The 22,240-nt window shown below is 43.0% G+C and overlaps 1 protein-coding gene across 1 annotated transcript in view; it reads right to left on the reverse strand.

Moving 5' to 3' along the window:
* The window catches only part of rasa4 (RAS p21 protein activator 4), a 297,934-nt gene that overhangs the window by 76,163 nt on the left and 199,531 nt on the right, over positions 1-22,240 (reverse strand). Inside the window, exon 8 of the mRNA XM_072242873.1 lies at positions 17,075-17,162. Within this exon, the coding sequence (XP_072098974.1) occupies positions 17,075-17,162 (88 nt within the window). The remainder of the gene's footprint in view (positions 1-17,074; positions 17,163-22,240) is intronic.

Below are 22,240 nucleotides of genomic sequence, written 5' to 3' on the forward strand. Positions count from 1 at the left end.
ACCACTCCACTAGTTGGCATATCTTACTCCAGTAATCCCTCTCATCACCACCTGAGATTCTACCAACAATGGTTGTATCATCAGCAAATTTGTAGATGGTATTTGAGTTAAGCCTAGCCACACAGTCATGTGTATACAGAGAGTAGAGCAGTGGGCTAAGCACACACCCCTGAGGTGCGACAGTGTTGATCGTCAACCAGGAGGATATGTTATCACCAATCCACACAGATTGTGGTCTTCCGGTTAGAAGGTCAAGGATCCAATTGCAAAGGGAGGTATAGAGGCCCAGGTTCTGCAACTTCTAGATTAGGATTGTGGGAATGATGGTATTAAATGCTGAGCTGGAGTTTATGACCAAGCAGGGAGGAGTGTTGCGTATTTAATAGTCGAGTAATATTAGATTAATCTTGTAAATATATTGTTTGATTAGGCATTCATTATGGGTTATAGGTAAGAAGTATGTAATTGGATACACCATTACGCCTCCATGTCATATGTGAGCACCTCACTGAAGACAAACCAAGTACACAAGTTATTCGGGGCTTCCGTGTTTTTCTTTCGATTAGTTTCTGGAGTTACAAAATATAACGTGTGCACGCGCGCGCATGTGTACATGTATGTTTGTGTGTATGTGTGTGTGAGTGTGCAGATGGGGGTCAGTAATCCAGGGAGATGCGGAGGTAACTAAATCCTTGCAGAAGAATTGCTGTAAACAACTTGTGCTTTTTAATAATTGAACTGGCCAGCCATTGAGCACACACTAATCTATCTTCTCTCCATGGTTTGCTCGTAGGTGTTACAAGATTATCAGGGCAGAATATGTTTTTTTCAGTTAATCCTGTTACATGTTGTACTAACCCTTCAATGACCCCTGACTTCCAATGTGCTGCTGAGTTGATTATATCTGTTCCTCCCCATCTGTCATTGGGATTTTATAGAGAGGAAATTACTTTCTACTTATGGCTGGAACAACACTGGATGATGCCAAAGCTAAGGGCAACTTTAAGCCCTATTGATCTATGAAGCAGGTATTCACTGATTTAAAAACGCAAACACGAGGAAATCTGCAGATGCTGGAAAGGTCGACTGTACCTCTTCCTATAGATGCTGCCTGGCCTGCTGCATTCCACCAGCATTTTATGCGTGTTCACTGGTTTATATTGGTGCTTGGTCTGTTGGTTTGAAATTTTTATATTCTTCGTTTCAAATCCATCTTAGTCCTTAGTGCTCTCTATGCCTGTACCATCTGTTTTATTAACTCCATCCCCAATCACTTCCCTTGCCAAAACTAGGATCAAAATTCTTCTCCAGTTTGTGATGTTGTGTGACAGCTAGACAACATACTCCATAACTCTCACTGCCAAACAAATCCCCACTGTCTGATACCAAATATAATTTTTGGTTTGATGCAATGAGCAAAACTGCAGTGTAAGATGTGAGTGTTAAGGCACATTCTGGAGTTAGTGTATATAGCAAATATTAACTTCACCAGCAACCTATCTTCAGAGCTGAATGTGGATTGTAGGTTGAATTTAAAATGCAGCCCTGAACTATAGTTTTCATAGAGCTGTGGACTGGAGTTGATTGAAAACCAGACAATGCTGATTAACATTTATTTTGGGTGTCTGGAGTGTGGTGTAAAGAGGTAGGTACGCAAAAATTGTATGTAATTCAAAGGAAGCATTGTAGATACTATGTAACTATAGTATTGTCCTGCTGTTACATTTGATCATTAGCATATAAAATGTCATGTAGTATTGGGTTGGGAGGTCTCTTCCTACAAGAGTGTCTCAATATGTCTCTCTGGTGAGTTTGTTCACATAACAACAGGGAGCAGGGAGGAAGAGAACTAGAATATAAGGGATGGTCTTTCCTATGACATGTCTTTGGTGATCAAGGGGATAGACAGCCAATGAAGTATCTTATAAAACCCAGTCACTGAGTAACACGAGACTGCAAGTCCACAGGGAAATTGAGGTCCAGTATCTGTGAGTTTAAGAGCCCAGTCTGTGAGTTCACTGGAGGCTTGAGGACTGGAGGTGGTTTGTTCTGAGGTGGGCAAGTGATGAACCTCACTGTTTGTTTCAATGTAAATGAATCTGAATCTGATGTAAGAGGACAGATCACAGGATGAGAGATGAAGGAACCAAGAGGAAAGAGACAGAAAGAAGGAGGGGGATAGATTTTCACTCAAGCATGGGAGAGAAAGGAATAGCAACTTCGGATGATTGGCTGGCGTGGAGCATTATTTGTGCCATTGATCACTTGGTGATAAAATGGTCTTTTATGGTGTTGTAGGCCGAATGTCACTGAACAATAATTACTGTTGCACATTCTCTTCCATGTTTGTTATAATAGTCACTTCACTTCAAAAGTATTTTATTGGCTGTGAAGCATTTTAGGATCCAAGGTTGTGAAAGTGATAAAATAAATGTTCACTCTTTTTTTTTGGGATGCACATCCAGCAGTGAGTGTAATTCCCTTGTTGTAATATTCTCTAACAAAATGCAACAATTGACAAACTGATTAACTGAAGTGCTTCTGGTACAGATGCTACACACAATTCAGCTTCAACCTTCTCAATGGAGCTATTTTCTGATGAAACTCCATGGTTATAGACCTATAGACCAAAAATACTTGATCTAGGAGACAAAAATTAGCTGGCATTTCTTCCATTTTCCCTTTACTGAATGTAATAATGAAATGGGAATTGGAATCTGTCCAGATGTGAGACCTATATCTTCAGAAGAATGGGAACACCAGACTTACTTTTTGATAATATTCAATCATGAGAAACAGAACCAATTTGTGTGTCACTTACTTATGTTATCTGAATATACTTCTTCTTGAGAAGATCAGCAGGAGAACACATTCCTCAAAAGATGTCCCACTGGTGTGGGAAAGAGAGGACTCCAGAACACAGGTAGGAGAAAGTGATTTTAGTGAAAGTGTGATTTACATATTCATGAGAGTGGTACAACTGCTACTTAGAATATGAAACAGTACAGGACAATATGGGTTCTTCAACCCAATATGCTGTGCTGACCTATATAAAACTACTGTCAGGTCTACACAGGCAAGCACCTCTCAGTCTCCATCCAGTTAGCAGCAGTCACCTGCCACTTGTTTCCAACATCACCTGCAACCTATTTAAACCCAGCTCTCACCATCAGTCCTTGTTCACTAATTGAACCCCCCAGACTCAACTAGTTTCCCCTAGCCTTCAGTTACCTAGTTGCCTGTGGTTTTTAGCACCTGTTCTCTCTTGTTTTGTGGCCCCACATGGCTTGTAATTTTGCAGTGTATTATTAAAATTATTGCTCACCGCTAAATTGCTTCCACTGTTCTGCTTTTGGGTATGCCTCCTCTACATTTCCTGACACCTACTCCATGATCAATCTAATTCTTCCCTCCTACATAGCCCATAACTTTCCATTTTTCTTACATTCACATGCCTGTCTAAGAGTTTCCATTAGATCAGCCTCTACGACCAACGCCAGTAGTGTGCGCCAGGCATTAACCACTCTCTGTACATAAAAAGAACCATCTCCGACATCTCCCCTAAATGTTCTCCCACTTACCTTAAACTGCTGCCTCACTGATCAATCCTGACCTTAGATCCTGACTGTGGAACCTGCATGTTCTGTCTGTGATTCTGCACGTTTCCGCCTGGTTCCGCCAGTTTCCTGCCATTTCCCAAAGACATGCAGGGTGATACTTTAATTGGTCACTGTAAATTTACTTTACTGTGACCAACTATCATGAATGACCTCATCAAAGGATCTTTGTCCATGTTGACAAAATCCAATGCCCTAACCTTATCAATCACTTTCACTTCCTGATAAAAACTCAATCATGTTTGTGATACAGGACCTCCCTGCACAAACCACGCTTTTCCAAACACAAGTAATCCTGTCCTTAAGAATCTTCTCAAAAAATTTCCCTATCACAGATCCAACATTAGATATTCTTCAGTCTTCTGTCACCTTGTCTGTGGCCAACGAGGACATAATGATTCCTACCAAAGGCGAGCAAGCTCCTTCATTGATTTCCTCAATATCTTGGGGCTTATTGTTCCAGTCCCTGGGGGCTTATCTATCTTTCAAGATAGCCAACACCTCTTCTTATTTAATACCAGCATGCCCTAGAATATCAGTACACTCACCCCCATCCTCCCGGTCCGCCATCATCCATTCCTTCTCCATAGTAAATACTGTACTCAAGAAGGACCACATCTGTGTCTCTGACTCTCTACAGAGATTCCCTCCTTTATGCTTGAGTAGACTTATCTTTTTCTAGTTACCCTCTTGCTTCCAATACATCTTGGGATTTACCTCAATCTAATTGTCAAAAAATTCAATGCCCCTCCTAGCCCACCTAATTTCTTCTTTCAGTTCTTTCTTGCTTTCTTTATATTCCTCAAGATCCTTATCTGATTTCCAGCTCTTATACCTTTACTATAGTCCCCTTTTCTTTTGACCAAGCTTACAATCTCTCTCGTTATCCAATGTCCCTGAACCTTGCCATCCTTATCTTTCATCTTCTCGGGAACATGCTGGTTCTGAACTCTAACCAGCTGGCCTTTTTAAAGAAATTCCACACGCCAGATATAGATTATCCTCAAAGAACCACCCCTTATCTAATTCTTAATTTATGTAATTAGTCTACTCCCAAATTAACCACTTTCATCTGATGACCAGTCTCTTCATTTTCTATGGCTGTCTTAAAACTTACAGAATTATGTCACTGTTCCCAAATTATTCCTACACTGAAAATTCAATCATCTGGCCAGGCCCGTCCTGCAACATAGGGTCTAGGATTTCCTCATCACTGCTTGAACTGCCTGCATATCACTTCAAGAACCCCTGCTTAATAAACTCTGTCCCATCAGAGCTCCTGGCACTGAGGGCGTTCCAGTTAATATTGGGGAAATCACCGGCTATAGAAATTCTGTTGCATTTACATTTTTACATGATCTGCTTACATTCCTGTTCCTCTGATTCTCATTGGTTATTGGAAGGCCCACATTATAACCCCATTATAGTGATTGTACCTTTCTTATTCCCAAAATACAGTATCTGTACGACCTCGTTGAATGAGCCCTCTAGGCTGTTCTTTTATAGTACCGTTGGGACATTCTCCCGACATTTTTACACCACTCTTTGTCTTGTCTAAAACATATATACCCTGGCAAAATAAGCTGCCAGTCCTGCCCTACTCTCAAACAAGTTTCAGTAATGGCTACAGTGGTGTAATTCCATGTACTGAGATGGCTCTAGGTTCATCCACCTTGACCATTATACTCTTTGCATTAAAATAAATATACTTCAGACCATCATTCTAGTTGAATTCATTATCCTGGCCCTGGACTTACCATCTTCTCCTCAATCACTCCACCTGTTGACTACAGCTCCAGTACCAACCACCCCACAACTCCCCAGCTACATTAGTACAAACCCTCCCATTCAGGTGCAAACCTTCCTGGCGTCCCTCCCATTCAGGTGCAACCCATCCTTCTTGTAGAAATCTCACCTGCCCTGGAAGGTAGCCAACTGATCTCAGTACCTGAAGCCCTCCCTCTTACCCCAGCTCTTTAGCTGTGCATTCGACTGTACTATCTTCTTACTAGAACGTGGCATAGGTATTGAGCAGCACCAGATTCTGGTTTAATAACCATGACATGAAAGTTGTTATTATGCGGCAGCAGTACACTGTAATAAATAATAATAAAACTGCAAATCACAGTAAGAAATTGATACAGTATATACTTAAAAAGTTAAATTAAATCAGTAGTGAAAAAAGAGAAAAAAATTAGTAGTGAGGTAGTGTTCATGGGTTCAATGTCCATTCATAAATCTGATGGCAGAGGAGAAGAAATGGTTCCTGAATCGTTAAGTGTGTGACTTCTGGCTCATGTACCTCCTGCCTGATGGTAGCAATGAGGAATCCTGTGTGATTTTCTTATCATCCTAGAGGCCTTGCCTTTTAATTTTTTTACCTAACTACCTGAATTCTCTATTGAGCAGCTCATCTCTCTTCCTGGGACAACTGTCCTTGTTGACTTTACAATGGCAAACAATTCTCAGAAATAATCAGAGCAGAAATTCTAGTTCAATCTGCCTTATTTTAATGTATGAATGATCTGACATAAGTTCAAACTATTTCCATTCTGGCAATGGACAAAAGGAAATAAGTCAAATTTATAACAGATTATTCACATTTTCAGAATACCTCAAATCAATCAATCAACCGATTGAATATATCTGAATTGCAGCCAAGTCCATAAAAAAATGGAATGTAATAGACTCCCACAAATAAATTGGTCCAATTGAAAACTTGGCAACTGCGATAGAGGGAGGTTTATTAAGCAATCTTAGGATATACTTGAATGTCAGAGCAAGCTTGAGGGACTCAATGACCTACACCTTTTCCTACTGAAACTGCACCATTGGCCCAGATGTGTCAGTGTAAATGCCAAGAGCTTGGAAATGTACCTGGGCCGCAGGGTATCTGAACCATGCAAACAGAGCCTAATATATGCCATCAATTCCAGTGCGCGTAATATTTGCTTCTGCTTGTTCTGCTCCCAGGAAATTATAGAATCTTAGAATGGTTACATCACAGGAGGAGGCCATTCAGCCCACCGCATCTGTGCTGACCGCTGACCACTGCCACTCAATAGTTCCACAGATCAGCTTTTTTTGGAGTAGCCTGGGAAATTTTTCTCCACCTGAATATGAACTGAATATGCCTGGACTCTTTCGAAGTCTTTGTGATTGGGTGTTTTGTGTTCTCGCTCAATTTTCTTTCCTGCCCTTTGAGCAATTTGTTCTTTTTTTTTGCATGTTGGGGGTTCGATGATCTTTCCTTGAATGGGGTCCATATTTTTGAACTTGTACTTTGTACAATGTACTTTGAACCTGTTCCTTAGATGACTTCATACTATCAGGGCTGAGGCCAGCTTTGTGCTGTCAATGTCCCATTTACCCAAATGTTTTAACATTAGTGACAAGCCTGTTGTATAGCACTTTACCAAAATTCTTCAAGAAGCCTATACACCAAATAGGCATCCGTTAGTCTCGTGAGATCATGGATTTGCGCCTTGGAAGGTTTCCAGGGCGCAGGCCTGGGCAAGGTTGTATGGAAGACCGGCAGTTGCCCATGCTGCAAGTCTCCCCTCTCCACACCACCGATGTTGTCCAAGGGAAGGGCACTAGGGCCGATACAGCTTGGCACCAGTGTCGTCGCAGAGCAATGTGTGGTTAAGTGCCTTGCTCAAGGACACAACACACAGCCTCAGCCAAGGCTCGAACTAGCAACCTTCAGATCACTAGACGAACAACTTAACCACTTGGCTACGTGCCAACGTCTATACACCACATAGCTGCATTACCCAAAACAATGCTCATCATTACTTGATCAAAAATCTCTATCAAATTGGTTAAACTCAATTTTCCCTTAAACATATGTACTGGCTTGCCTAAAGTAATCCATTTCCCTGCAAGTGGGTCTTTTGATAATCTTTTTCTAGATTAGTGTTCCTGAAAATGTTCCCACTACTGATGTTAATCTGACTGGCCTGCAGAAGCAGGGCTTATTCTCTTCCCCTTTTATGACCTACTGAGTATCATTTGCTGCTTTCCATCCTCTGACACCATCTTTACTTCAAACAACTTTGGGAGGACCATGGTCAATGCCTCCGAGGTTTCTCCCTGGACTTCCCTTAAAATCCTAGGATGCATCCCATCCAATCCTGATAACTTACCTAATTTAAATTTATTAAGTTAGTTTTCCAATAGAGCAGTGCTATCGATTTTTAACGTGTCCACTATGTGTATCACTATGTCTTTATTTCCTGTTTATTTAGAAGCTTCTTATTCCCTAGTGAAGGCTGAGTACTCACTTAGTACTTCACAGTGCCCCCGGCATCCAAGTACCTCATTTTTGTTCTTAATGGGCCTCACTCTCTTATACGTTCAGTAGCCACTTTGTTAGATACTTTCTGTACCTAATAAAGTGGCCATTGTGTGTATGTTCATGGTCTTCTGCTGCTGTAGCACACCCATTTCAAGGTTCAATGTGTTGTGCTTTCAGAGACGCTCTTTAGCACACCACTGCGGTAACACGTGGTTATCTGAGTTACTGTTACTGACTGGAGGGTGCTGACTCTGCTCTTCAGCACCAATTCCAGCACACAGACTGGAGCACGTTTGCTGCCCGTGCCACCACAGACTCTCAGATTAACATTGACTTATATACCAACTCTGTCCTTGAGCACATCAACAAGTGTGTAGATAGTGACATCACATAAACAAATAAAAGTTTTCCCCAGTCAGAAACCATGGATGAACAGAAAAGTTCGCCTCCTGCTCAAAGCCGGAGATTCAGCCTTCAGGTCTGGAGACAGGGAGGCTTACTTGAGGAGGGGAATCTCTCAGGCTAAACACATATACAAACAGAGAATTGAGGAGCATTTCAACACATCAGACCCCCAACGCATGTGTCATGGCATATAGGTCATTACAGACTTCAAACCACCTAGTACTGTGCCCCCTTCCAGCTCTGCTTCCCTCCCTGATGAGCTCAATTACTTCTGCGCTCGCTTTGACCGAGAGAACAAGGAGGTCACCCTCAAAGCGGATCTCCCACCTGGTGAACTGCCTCTCTCACTTTCCACCTCCACTGTTTGCGCCACCCTGAGCAGGGTGAATGTATGGAAGGCAGCTGGTCCGGATGGAATACCTGGCCATGTGCTCAGAATCTGTGCAGGGCAGTTGGCTAGGGTCTTCATGGATATTTTTAATCTGTCCCTGGTCCAGGTAGTTGTCCCCACAAGCTTCAAGATCGCCACGATCGTGCCAGTGTTGACGTATTCCACTGCCATGTGCCTGAATGACTTCCACCCAGTTGCACTCACCCCCATCATTGCAAAATGCCTTGAGAGATTGGTTCTATCACATCTGAAATCCTGTCTGCCCACTACTCCGAACCCCCATCAATTTGCCTATCGCACTAACAGGTCAACAGAGGACGCTATCTCCACGGCACTTCACTCTGCCCTGACCCACCTGGACCGCCCCAGCTCTTACGTCAGAATGCTGTTCATTGACTTTAGTTCCACATTCAATACTGTGATCCCCTCCAAGCTGATCGCCAAACTTTGCCAGCTTGGTATCAGCTCATCCCTCTGCAATTGGCCCTTGGACTTCCTGACTAACAGACCCCAATTAGTTAATTTAGACAACCTCTCCTCCTCCACTCTCACCCTGAACACTGGCGTGCCTCAAGGCTGTATGCTGAGCCCTCTTCTGTACTCCCTTTTCACCTATGACTGCGTTCCTGTACATGGTTCTAACTCCATAATCAAGTTTGCAGACGACACCATGGTGGTTGGCTTGATCAGAGGGGATGACGAGACTGTCTACAGGGACGAGGTCCAGCACCTGGCCGCGTGGTGTGCCGACAACAACCTGGCCCTTAACACCCAGAGGACCAAGGAGATCATTGTGGACTTCAGGCATGCTAAGAGCCACACTCACATCCCCATCTACATCAATGGAGCTGCAGTGGAGCGTGTATCAAGCTTCAAATTCCTTGGTGTCCACATTTCCAAGGATCTCACCTGGTCCCTGAACTCCTCCATCCTGATCAAAAAGGTGCAACAGCACCTTTATTTCCTGTGGAGCATCAAGAAAGCTCACCTCTGTCCCAGAGTACTGACGGACTTTTACCTCTGTACCATTGAGAGCATACTGACCAACTGCATCTCAGTGTGGTATGGCAATTGTCCCATAAAAAAAGCACTCCAGCGTGTGGCGAAAACTGCCCAGCGGATTATCGGCACCCAATTGCCCACCATTGAGAACATCTACTATAAACTCTGCCTGGGCAGGGTGAAAAGCATCAAGGATGCATCTCACCCTAACCATGGACTTATTACTCTCCTCCCATCCGGTAGGCACTACAGGAGCCTCCGCTCCCGCACCAGTAGGCACAGGAAGAGCTTCTTCCCTGAGGCTGTGACCCTGCTGAACCTCACATCACAGCGCTACGCAGTATTGCACCCATATTGTACTGTCTCAGTACTTCTATATTTGTGTGCTGTAGCACTTACTTTCTATTCGCAGTTATTTTGTAAGTAACACTATTCTTTGCATTTCTGGTCAGATGCTAACTGCATTTCATTGGCTTTCTATCTGTACTCGGCACAATGACAATAAAGTTGAAAATCTAATCTTACTATCAGTTTGAACTAGTCTAGCCATTTTCCTCTGAACTCTCTCATTAACAAGATGTTTTTGTCCACAGAACTGCTACTCACTGAATTTTTTTTTGTTTTTCTGTAAACTCTAGAGATTGTTGTGTGTGAAAATCCCAGGAGATCAGCAATATCTGAGATACTCAAACTACCCCATCTAGCACCAACAATTATTCTACGGCCCAAGTCACTTAGATCACATTTCTTCCCCATTCTGCTGTTTCATCTGAACAACAATTGAACCCTTTGACTATGTCTGCATGCTTTTATGCATTGAGTTGCTGCCACATGATTGGCTGTTGAGATATTTGCATTAACGAGCAGGTGCACCTAATGAAATGCTCACTGTGCGTCTATCACCCTTTTTGGATTCCCATTCCTATTCCTGTTGTTAGTTCTTCACCTATCTGATTTGTCACATCCTCTCTGGTTCTTTGTCATCAGCCTGAATCTTGCTGTTATTGACATCGGACAGCTGCCATGCACAGCCTTCTGCTGGTTTACCTCTCTCTGTATTTATTTCATTGTGCAAGGAGCTCTAGATTTGTTTGTTCCCCCTCTGCACCTCTTGTAAATGTGCCCCAACTTCACTCAAACAATCTCTTCCTTAAAGACAGCCAATTGTTCTGTAATGATTTTGTCCATCACCATTTGTGCCCGTCCGCTCTCATCCCATTGAAAGTGGCCTTCATCCATTTCATGACTTTCACTTTGGATTGTTCCTCCTTCTCCATAGTTAACCTAAGTCTTGCTGTCTCCTAATTTCTCCTCTTTTGGAACTTGGTGTGCTTTTCCCACTTCATTGCCCAGAAGTAGATCCAGCAATGACCCGTAACTCATCGGACCCAAAATATTCTGCTCGGGAAAATTATCCTGATAACAACAGGGCATTTTCATTCAAAGAAAGGGTTGGATTGTTTCGGGAATCACCAGAGTTAAGCACAGCAGCAAATGGCTATGTTTAAAATGTTAAGAGTTGTCACAATTTATTTCAATCTATTTCTAAAACCACCTTATATGTTATCTGCAGGCATAGCTGGTATTTACAATTAGGCCTGGGGTCCAAGATCAGATTGTCCCCACTGATAGAGGGAGTCCTGTGTTGTTAAAGGAGCTGGTTCTCAGAACAGCAGTTAGACAGTAATTCCAAGGCATTATCTGAAAGAAAAGGAGGGGATATATTTCTTGTGACCTGGCTAAAATCACCTCTTGACCAACAGCAATGTGCAATGAAAGGGAGCTTTCTGAGAACAATGTTACTGTTACGTTTACTACAGCACAAGAAGGGTGCATCAGAGATACAAGAGACTGCAGAGGCTGGAAATCTTGAGCAAAATTGAGGTATGTCTTGAGGTCCATCACTGTGATATCCAGAGATCCTGAGCTTTGCTGTAAAATGCAATGCTATCCACTCAGCTTTTTAATTTCTTTTTCTTCCTTAGGATGTGTGTGATGTTCATGCAACTTGGCCCCTACAGCCTAACACTGGGTGTTGCCTTGGGCTGATTGAATTCAGGAATTGACTGCTTCGTTCCCTGAGATTTTATAAAAAAGGTGCTATTTACTGTAGAACTAACCATCTACTGTCTGATCGGCAGCCCTAATTTGCTCTTCACAGGAACCACTGCAGCAGTGCCTTGGGACAGGGCTGAGTGGCTTCGAACAACCACAGGCATTTGTGCGACTTCAACCAATGGAGGTGTTTCGCCACTGACTCTCACTAACTTCAGTTTTCCCGGGACGCCTTTCCCACAGTTTTTCAAATGTTATCATGATCTCACTCCCATATCACTTCTGAAATCCAGTGAGGCCTTTTTTTTAAATGCCAAATGCGTAAATTTCTCTTTTCAGATTCGAAGAAATTTTCCTCAATGTTACCACCTAGATACAACCTTAACACAGAGATTGAATGGTTGAGGTGTTTGATTTCGGTTCAGCCATTCATCCTGATGCCCGAACATTTGAGCAGAAGGTATACGATACTTCTCTTCCTGTGGAGAGGGGTTGCCAGTCAATTCTCTTGTACCCTTCCTCATGCAGAGTTATAGAGGCCTGCTTGGCTTCCCAAACACGGATGCTGGAAATCCAGAGCAACACACACAAAATGCTGGAAAAACCTCAGCATTTTCTGTGTGCTGCTTTGCTTCCAGTTGGGTTTGTGGCAGAAGGCATGGGGCAAATAGGAGGGGTAGGCAGGGGATTTGGAAAGACAGGAATGGGCATTGAGCTAAAACCAGAACAAAGCCAAAATTGACTGACGTCAGAATTAAAGAAAACAAAAGTACATTTAAACATTAAAAAAATCATTAAAAAGGCACCATAGAACTTACAGGTATGAGTAAGAGATAATATTTATGAATTGTGGGAAAATCCCACAGATGGTCCATCACAGCAACACTTTGTAATTCTCTTTCTGGGTGTTATCTGGGAGCTGAAGGGCAGTGACTCATCAGTGCTGACTGCTACTGAAGCTTCAAACAGTATGCATCATCTATAACCCACGCGATAATGTGAGGCAGTGGCTAATACTCAAAAGTATCGAACACGTCAGTGCTGTGTGAAAGCCGAGTTCGATTTGGACAGAGTAAAAATATTTAGTTGATTGCGAGGCAGTCATTCAGCCGGCATAATTGCATCATTACATCCTGAAATTCTACTTCTCTCTCTCACTATTTTCGGCAACCTTCCATCTAAATGTTATCACTTCGCTAAATTAAAATGCGCAGCATGTCTACAGCCAAGTGGGAACATAACAGCAGGGCTGTGAAAAACACACATTTAGAAATTAACAGCAGACACTGAGATTTTCTACTCCTTAACTACATTTAAACATATCCTATCAGAATCTACCGGTATAATAATATTATCTGTCAGAATCTATAACCCATTTGATCGATTTCTGCACACATATGCCTTCATGGGGCTCAGGTGAGTTGGTCCCAGGAAGAAACAGGTCAATTCCACCTCGGAATGGAGAGCAAATTCACAAATGCAATGACAGGGTTAAAGGGTTACATCATCAGGACAGGTCACGTGCCTGGAATTCTAAAGGTTAAGGGACAGACCAACTGAGGTGTTTTGGGCGATTAAACAACTTAATCGACTCTTGTTAGGGATCAATATGAATGAATAGATCTTAGTTGCAGATCAGCTTTGATCCATTGGTTAGGAGAAGTTTTACAGGGATATGGGTCAAATGTAGGCAAATGGAATAGCATGAACGATGGGCTGAAAGGCCTGCTTCTATGCTGTCCGACCCATAACTCTGTGACTGGCGGAGGGGCTGAAAGGCCTAGTGTTCCTTTATATTGACAATGTCACTCGTAACTGATTCTGGTGTTGCAGCAAATGTAACAATCTGTTACTGTGGGAAGCGTGAGCAAGATGGCGCCCGCGACCAACGCAACCAACAACAACATCCTGCAGACAGTTCATGACACTACTTCTTCTCTTTCTTCTTTTAAATATACTTCTACCTCGAATCTGTGTGTGATTGGAGCCTGCAATTTACATTTTGATAATGGGTTTTTGGGTCCACTGAGTGGTCTGGTGCTTTTGCGGTCTCTAAGAGAATTTGGCGCGGCAGAGAATGGAGTGTGTTTAATGGCGGAGCGCGAACGGTTCCAATTCATGGCGAACTTACCAATTAAAGCGTCGAGCAAGATTGGAATCAACGAGGGCGAAAGTGGAAGGCGAGCAGACATTCAGCGCCTTCTGCCTGCGTTAGACCTGCCTCTCTCTCCCTCTCGCTCACTGCTGCCAGAGAAAGGGGCAGGAGTCTTGGGGCTTGGGGCAAGGTTTGATTGGAGGTGTCTGTGGGTTGGACTTGTTTTTAGAGGACTCTGCAGATCATGTTGTATGTGTTCTGGTTTCTGGGTACTTATTTTATTCCTATTTTGTGTGATTTTGATCGGAGCGGACTGGCTCTGTAGCCTACGACACAGCACTAAATTGAACCACACTGAACATTCCTAGACTATTTCAAATAATCTGCCATTCGATGTTTCATGTTCTGTGTGTTATTCACTCATGTTTTTCCAATTTGTGCGATTTGTTCTTTGTTTTGCACGTTGAGTGTTTGATGTTTTTCTTTGAATGAGTTCCGTTGTAATTTCTTTGTTTCACGGCTGTGTGTGGGACAACAAATCTCAGAGTTGTACACTGCACATGTACTTCGATAATACATGTATTTTGAATCATTGAACTTGAGCGATGATAGCCTCGTATAGAGTTTTACAAAAACCTCATAACATTGACAGCACTTCAAGCAAGTGGGCACACTGGAAGATGATCCATTTGACAAATTTTCCACATAAGTTCCAGAAGATATGCCGCACACAACTCTCCCAACCCAAACCTTCTTCCAGCACTTTACATGGAACCTACAGTAGAGAATCAAACCATTCTACCCAACTGGTTTCTGCTAGAACAGATGTTCTTTAAGAGCTTCCTCACTCTTGTAACTTCTTTGGTCATATCGTGGTGAGTGTGGAAATTCAGTGGGAATTTTTAATCTCCTCTTCCTGGTGTGAACTGAGCAGCAGCAGAACTGGAATGGAGGTGTTGACTGACTGTCTTAATTCTGCTACCATTGTGTTCAGGCCTGAATCTGGGGAGGAAGCCTCATTAATGTCCATAGACACTTGTGAGAGAGTAAAAGGCAGACACTGAAATTATATGCAGGATCAGGAAAAGTAGTAAGCCCACATGAAGAATTAAAATTCTTGTTGCACTGAATACCTTGCTCCTGACCTTCTCTGCCCTGAGTAGCTGTCCTTAACAGCAGCTCAGTCCAGAAATTTCAGCACATTGCATTCATGCTAACAAGGCTCAGTATTGGGTGTGAAGTCGGCCTTTGCTTGCCCCAGTCAACAGCTGACTCAGAGAGAAATGAAGTATGTCAGCTAAAGACCTTGGCTGTGCTTCAGTGCATTGAAAAAAACATCAACATTTTCCACTGAGTGAAGGTTTGGGAGAATCCCCATCCTCCGTGCTTCTGCTGATCTGATCACTTCTGTCTGACCTCCGTTTCCTGGTCTACATTGGCAAGATCCCAGCACCAACCCTGCTCACCTGGGGTTTGTTCAAATGAAAGACCATAAGACATAGAAGCAGAATTAAGCCATTCAAGCCCATCGAATCTGCTCTGCTATCCCATCATGGCTGATCCCAGATCCCACGTAACCCCATACACCTGCCTTCTCGCCATATCCTTTGGTGCCCTGACTGATCAGGAAACTATCAACTTCCACCTTAAGTATACCCATGGACTTGGTCTCCATCGCAGTCTACGACAGAGTAATCCACAGATTCACTACTCTCTGGCTAAAATAATTCCTCCTTACCTCTGTTCTAAAAGGTCACCCCTCAATTTTGAGGCTATGCCCCTCTAGTTCTGGATACCCCCACCAAAGGAAACATCCTCTTCACATCCACCCTATCTAGTCCTTTCAACATTCGGTACGCTTCAATGAAATCTCCCCACATTCTTCTAAATTCCATTGAGTAACAGGCCCAAAGCTGCCAAACACGCCTCGTATGTTAACCCCTTCATTCCTGGAATCATCCTTGTGAACCTCCTCTGGACTTTCTCCAATGACAACACATTCTCTCTGAGATAAGGGGTAGAAAACTGTTGACAAGTGCAGCCTGACTAGTCTCTTAAAAAGGCTCAGCATTATCTCCTTGTTTTTATATTCTATTCCCCTTGAAATAAATGCCAACATTGCATTTGCCTTCTTTACCACAGACTCAACTGTATGTTAACCTACTGGGAGTCTTGCACAAGGACTTCTAAGTCCCTCTGCACCTCTCATTTTTGAACCTTCTCCCCATTTAAATAATAGTCCACACTATTGTTCCTTATACCAAAATGCATTACCATACATTTCCCAACACTGTATTCCATCTGCCACTTTCTTGTCCAATATCTAGGGCTTTGGTCTTAAATCCACTCTGAAAGCAGCAGCTTGTTAATCCCTTGTGCACGAATTCCCCTTGGCAATGAGCCTGAACTGCAGGTGATCCATGTGAACTTGCATCTGTGTGATTTCTCACATTAGATTAATGTTGTACAGAGAACTTTTTTCATTTCCTGCCTCAGCCAGGGGTTTGCTGGTTCAATTTCAACTCCAGAACAAAACGTGGGATCGCACTCTAGTGCAGGGGTTCCCAACCTTTTTCATGCCATGGATCAGTATGATTAAGCAAGAGGTCCAAGGACCTCAGGTTGAGAACCCCTCACAATGCTGAGTGAGTGCCGCACTATCAGAAGTGACACCTCTCTGATGAGAGGCTAAGCCTCTCAGGTAACCTGAGGGGACTCAATAAAAAACAGTGGAATTCTTCCAGAAAGCCCAGCACGATTAACATCCCAATCCATCTGACGAGGGAAGACCACTTTCTCATTGTTTCAGTGCTCTTTATAGGATCATGCTGTGCACTATTTCCTGCATTTCCTAGATTTCAGTGTCTGTATTTCACACACTTCATGACTGTGGGATGTGCTAGGATGTCAGGGGGCCGGCTGGAGGTGTAGTGGCATCAGCACTGGACTTTGAGGCAGATGGTTCTGAGTTCAAACCCAGCCGGGTCCCAGCCTGGGCAGCAGCAGTATCTGTGTGGAAGAAAGGCCTGGCAACCTACTTCCGTATCTTGCCATGAAAACCCTATGGACCCTGTGGTCAATGAGGTCACGAAGAGACTAAACGCCTGAACAACAACAACAAAGGATGTCGAGGGAGCACAAGGCAGGTGTGAAAATAAGTTTATCCTTTCTTTTATTTTGGAATAAAGGAAGGAGAACAGATGGCTTACTCAGTTTTGCTCCTTCGTGCCTTATCGGGAAGTAGCAGGAACCAGCCTTCCTTCTGCTGTATCACCTGGAGCTTGTTAATGTTGAAGGCTACCTGGAGAGCAGAGAAAATGGTTATGAAGCCCCAGTCACACCCATGGTCCACTAAACCACATCCTGGTCATTTAGATTAGGAGTGCTGAGACTAAGTGGGCCAGCCTCCTGAAAGGTCTCCTGTGTTTTGCTTAGGTCCACAGTGCAGTGTGTGGTGGAGAAGGCCCTCTTTCTCTGATCTCGATGTTCAAAGTTCCAGGTACTGTAAATTTATGAGCAAAGTATAGTTATTTATTTACTTATTTATTTATTGAGATACAGCGCGGAATAGGCCCTATCCGTCCCTCAAGCCACACCATCCAGCAATCCCGCAGTTTGATCCTAACCTAATCATGGGACAATTTGGAATGACCAATTAACCTTTGGACCAGTTGTCTGTGGACTGTGGAGGAAACCGGAACACCTGGAGGAACCCGATGTCTTTCAGCAATGGAACTTCGCTTGGTCAGGTGACTTCAAAGTCACCTGACTTCAAAGAGTTTGACACTGCACTGTCCTTTTCAATGGTCCCGACAATCAGTCAGTTTTCAAAACGTTTGCCCATCACCACTTTCCAAAGGATAGTTAAAGAAAGCCAATGAATGCCTACCTTTCCAACATCCAGGCAATACATTGATACATGTTCTTTGCAGGTACATCATTGTAGAGTTGACACTTTTGCCTCTCCTTGTCACTTTAAGGACATATTAAACACAGACATGTCTATTTTCCTCACTCACTTCAATGCAGATTCAGCTAGGGCACGAAAGACCACAAGATATGCGAGCTGAATTATTCCACTTGACCCATCAAGTCTGCTCCACCATTCAAGCATGGCTAATTATTTTCAATCCCATTCTCCTACCTTCTCTCTGTAACACTGAACCTCTTATCACCTAAGAACTTATCAGTTTCCTGCCTTAAATATACCCAATGCCTTGACCCCTACCGGTGTGGCGCGTGGCCAAGTGGTTAGGGTGTTGGGCTCACGATCTGAAGGTCGTGGGTTTGAGGCTCGGCCAAGGCAGCGTGTTGTGTCTTTGAGCAAGGCACTTAACCACACATCGCTCCAGTCCACCCAGCTGAAAATAGGTACCGGCAAATGCTGGGGGTTAACCTTGCGATAGACTGGCGTCCTATCCGGGGGGGGAGTCTCGCTTCACGCCACAGAAACTGGTGTAAGCACCAGCCTGATGGGCCACAAAGGCTCGGGACAGACTTTAACTTTCACTTTTTAACTTGACCCCCACAGCCCTCCATGGGAATGAATTCCACCACCCTCTGGCTGAAGGAATTCCTCCTCATCTCAGCTTTAAAGAGACATCCCTTTATTTTGAGGCTGTGGTAGACCCCGAGACTCTCCGACTAGAACAAGAATCAGAATCAGAAACACAAGAGCTGGAAATGCCGAGCAGCACCTACAACTTACTGGAGGAACCCAGCAGGTCTGGCTGCATCTATGGAGATGAATAAACAGTGACGAGGCCCTCCTTCAGGACTTTCGTACATGTTAATTAGATTCAGAATCATTGAGATATGTTGTGAAATTCGTTGTTTTGCAGCAGCAGTTCAGTACAAGACATAAAAGGCTACGATAAATTAGAATAAGAAATATATAAAAATAAATAAATAAATAAATAGTGCAATATGAGAACACAATGGTGAGATTGTGTTCGTGAGTTCATGGACCTCTCAGAAATCAAAAGGCAGAGGAGAAGAAGCTGTTCCTAAAACACTGAGTGTGTGTCTTCAGGCTTCTTTACCTCCTCCCTGATAGTAGTAATGAGAAGAGGGCATGTCCTGGATAGTGACAATTCTTATGATGGATGCCTCCTTCTTAAGGCATTGCCTTTTGAAGATGTCCTTGATGGTGGGGAGACTAGCGTCCATGATGGAGCTGGACGAGTTTACAAACCTCTGCAGCTTTTTTCCTACCTTGGGCATGGTGCCTTCATACTAGACAATGATGTAACCAGTCAGAGTGCTCTCCATAGTACACCTGTAGAAATTTGCTGGAGTATCTGGTGACATGACTAATCTCTTCAAACCCCTTATGAAAGAGAGCCTCTGTTTTGCCTTCTTCTAATTGCATCAACAGATTGGGCCCGGGATAAATATTCAGAGATGTTGACACCCAGGAACTTGTAGTTGCTCACCACCGCTGGCCCCCCCTCAGTGAGGGTAGGTGTGTGTTCTCCCAACATTCCCTTTCTGAAGTCCACAATCAATTTCTTAACCTTATTGATGTTGAGCGTAAGGTTGTTGTTGTGATACCACTCAACCAGCAGAACTAACCTATTGGAAACGTCCTCTCTATGTGCACTCTATCCAGGCATCTTAATAGCCAATGGATCTCCCTTTCATTCTTCTGAACTTCATCACACAGAGACATCAAACTCTCCTCATACATCAAGCCATTAATTCCTGGGATCACTCTTGTTCCAAAGAACAAGTTCCAAAGAAAGACCAATTTTCAGCCGATGTAAATCAAAACCAATTGGAAATAAGTTTTAATGTGAAACATAGATCATAAAATACTTATTAAGAATAGCAACATACATTTTCATTTTTCATTTGTGAACTTGGCCTGATCCTTCTGATTATAGTCCAGTCTGTAGTCACACATAGGATGAGGGAGCTCTTGCTGTTATCTTATAAACTTAGTGGCCACTTTATTAGGTACAACAGCACACCTGCTCATTAATGCAAATATCTAATCAGCCAATCATGTGGCAGCAACTCAATACATAAATGCATGCAGACGTGATCAAAAGGTCGAGTTGTTGTTCAGACCAAATATCAGAATGGAGAAGAAATACGATCTAAGTGGCTTTGACAGTGGAATGATTGTTGCTGCCAGACGCTGTGGTTTGAGTATCTCAGAAACTGCTGATCGCCCGGGATTTTCATTTACAATATAGAGTTTACAGAGAATGGTGTGTAAAGCAAACAAAAAAAATCCAGTGAGCGGTAATTCTGTGGGTGAAAATGCTTTGTTAAAGAGAGAACACAGAGGAGATTGACCAGACTGGTTCAAGGTGACGAGGCAACAGTAACTCAAATAATCACAGATTACAACAGTGGTGTGCAGAAGAACATCTCTGAACACACAACATGTCGAACCTTGAAGTGGATGAGCTACAGCAACTGAAGACCATGGACACACACTCAGTGGCCACTCTGTTAGGTTTCGGAGGTACCCAATAATGTGGCCACTGAGTGCAGATATTATAAGCTGTGCCAAATGCTGCATTAGGAATTGCCCGTACTAGTTTCATGAGTGTTTGATAATAGTTAATTTATGTACCAGCTAAATGTTAAGGAGGACATCATTAATCTCTTCATCTCCTTTACGCACAATAGATCCATTTGTGCATCTCTGTCATTTGTTTCAGACTTCCAGGTTTTCTTTATGCTAAGCTTTGCACGATGTTTGCAACATTCAATTAATGTTTTAAGTCCCACTTCAAGTGCTGTTTAGATAACTACAAATATTGGATGCACTTCAGAAGTACATCTGTGGACGTGAGGCACCTTGGTGTCGTCTGAATCACTAATATGCTGAATTAATGGAAATATCCCTGTATAAGCTCATGAATCTTAGAAACATTGTTGTCAAACTAAAAGATTTGCAGTGGCACACAGTTTTGAGAGGGAGACCGTGAAGTGTAATGCACGGCTAAGTCCCATGTAGCAAAGTTCCACAGGAGATCAACAGCGCTAAGCTTCCTTTAGCAACTGCTTTACAGAACAAAAATATTCAACACACAAGGTTCACGGAGGCAATCAAATCTACTTGAAGTATGACGTGATAATGACTGAATATCCTTAAATTTTGCATACGTTCTCTTCAGGAGATGAAGGCCAGGTGCATAGGGCATCCTTGGTGAACCAATTGATCTTTTGATGTCCGCACTATGTTGCAGCACTTCTTCACTCACGGACTTTAGATAAAAACGGAAATACAGCTCTTCCTTGGTTGGTCTCCCAAATGATAGATGAGTTATGGTTCTATCCTGTCCTAGAGGATTGAGTCAATGGGCTGATGGTCATTGCATTGATGGAGAGAGAGTCTCCCTGTATGGACTCTGATGTTGTTTTCCACAGCAGAACCTAGGAAGGTGACACTTGGCAGTGCTGACACATAAGGAAATAATCCATTTAGTAAAGAACTAGTAAGAGTTTTATCTCCCAGTTCTCTACACCACACTCCAATTCAGTTAGTGGTGGTAAAGCACCTTTAAGTTGGACTGCCAACCACCATTAACAGTCAGAAGAAGAAGAACTGGGAACTGATTCAAAGCCTCAAGAATAAAAGCTTCTTAATGATGTACTATCATACTTTACCCAGAATGAACCAAATCAGTATGAAGTACAAACATCAACTGTGTCTCAGAGGAAGCACTTTCACCTTAGAATTTGAGCTCTAATCAGAAGCTGGAATTTATAATCCAGAAATTAGATTTTAAGATCCAGAGGATGGAATTTATAATTCAGAGGTCAGATTTTACAATCCAGAGTTTGGACATTATAATATAGAGGGTACAGTATATAGTCAAAGGAGTGAAATTTATAACATAGGACATAGAACATAGAATAGTATAGCACATTACAGGCCCTTCGGCCGACAATGTTGTGCTGACCCTCAAATCCTGCCTCCCATATAACCCCCCACCTTAAATTTCTCCATGTACCTGTCTAGTAGTCTCTTAAATTTCACTAGTGTATCTGCCTCTACCACTGACTCAGGCAGTGCATTCCATGCACCAACCACTCTGAGTAAAAAACCTTCCTCTAATATCCCCCTTGAACTTCCCACCCCTTATCTTAAGGCCATGTCCTCTTGTATTGAGCAGTGGTGCCCTGGGGAAGAGGCACTGGCTATCCACTCTATATATTCCTCTTATTATCTTGTACACCTCTATCATGTCTCCTCTCATCCTCCTTCTCTCCAAAGAGTAAAGCCCTAGCTCCCTTAATCTCTGATCATAATCCATACTCTCTAAACCAGGCAGCATCCTGGTAAATCTCCTCTGTACCCTTTCCAATGCTTCCATATCCTTCCTATAGTGAGGTGACCAGAACTGGACACAATA

Source organism: Mobula birostris, chromosome 25, assembly GCF_030028105.1.
Source record: "Mobula birostris isolate sMobBir1 chromosome 25, sMobBir1.hap1, whole genome shotgun sequence".
Taxonomy (NCBI): Eukaryota; Metazoa; Chordata; class Chondrichthyes; order Myliobatiformes; family Myliobatidae; genus Mobula; species Mobula birostris.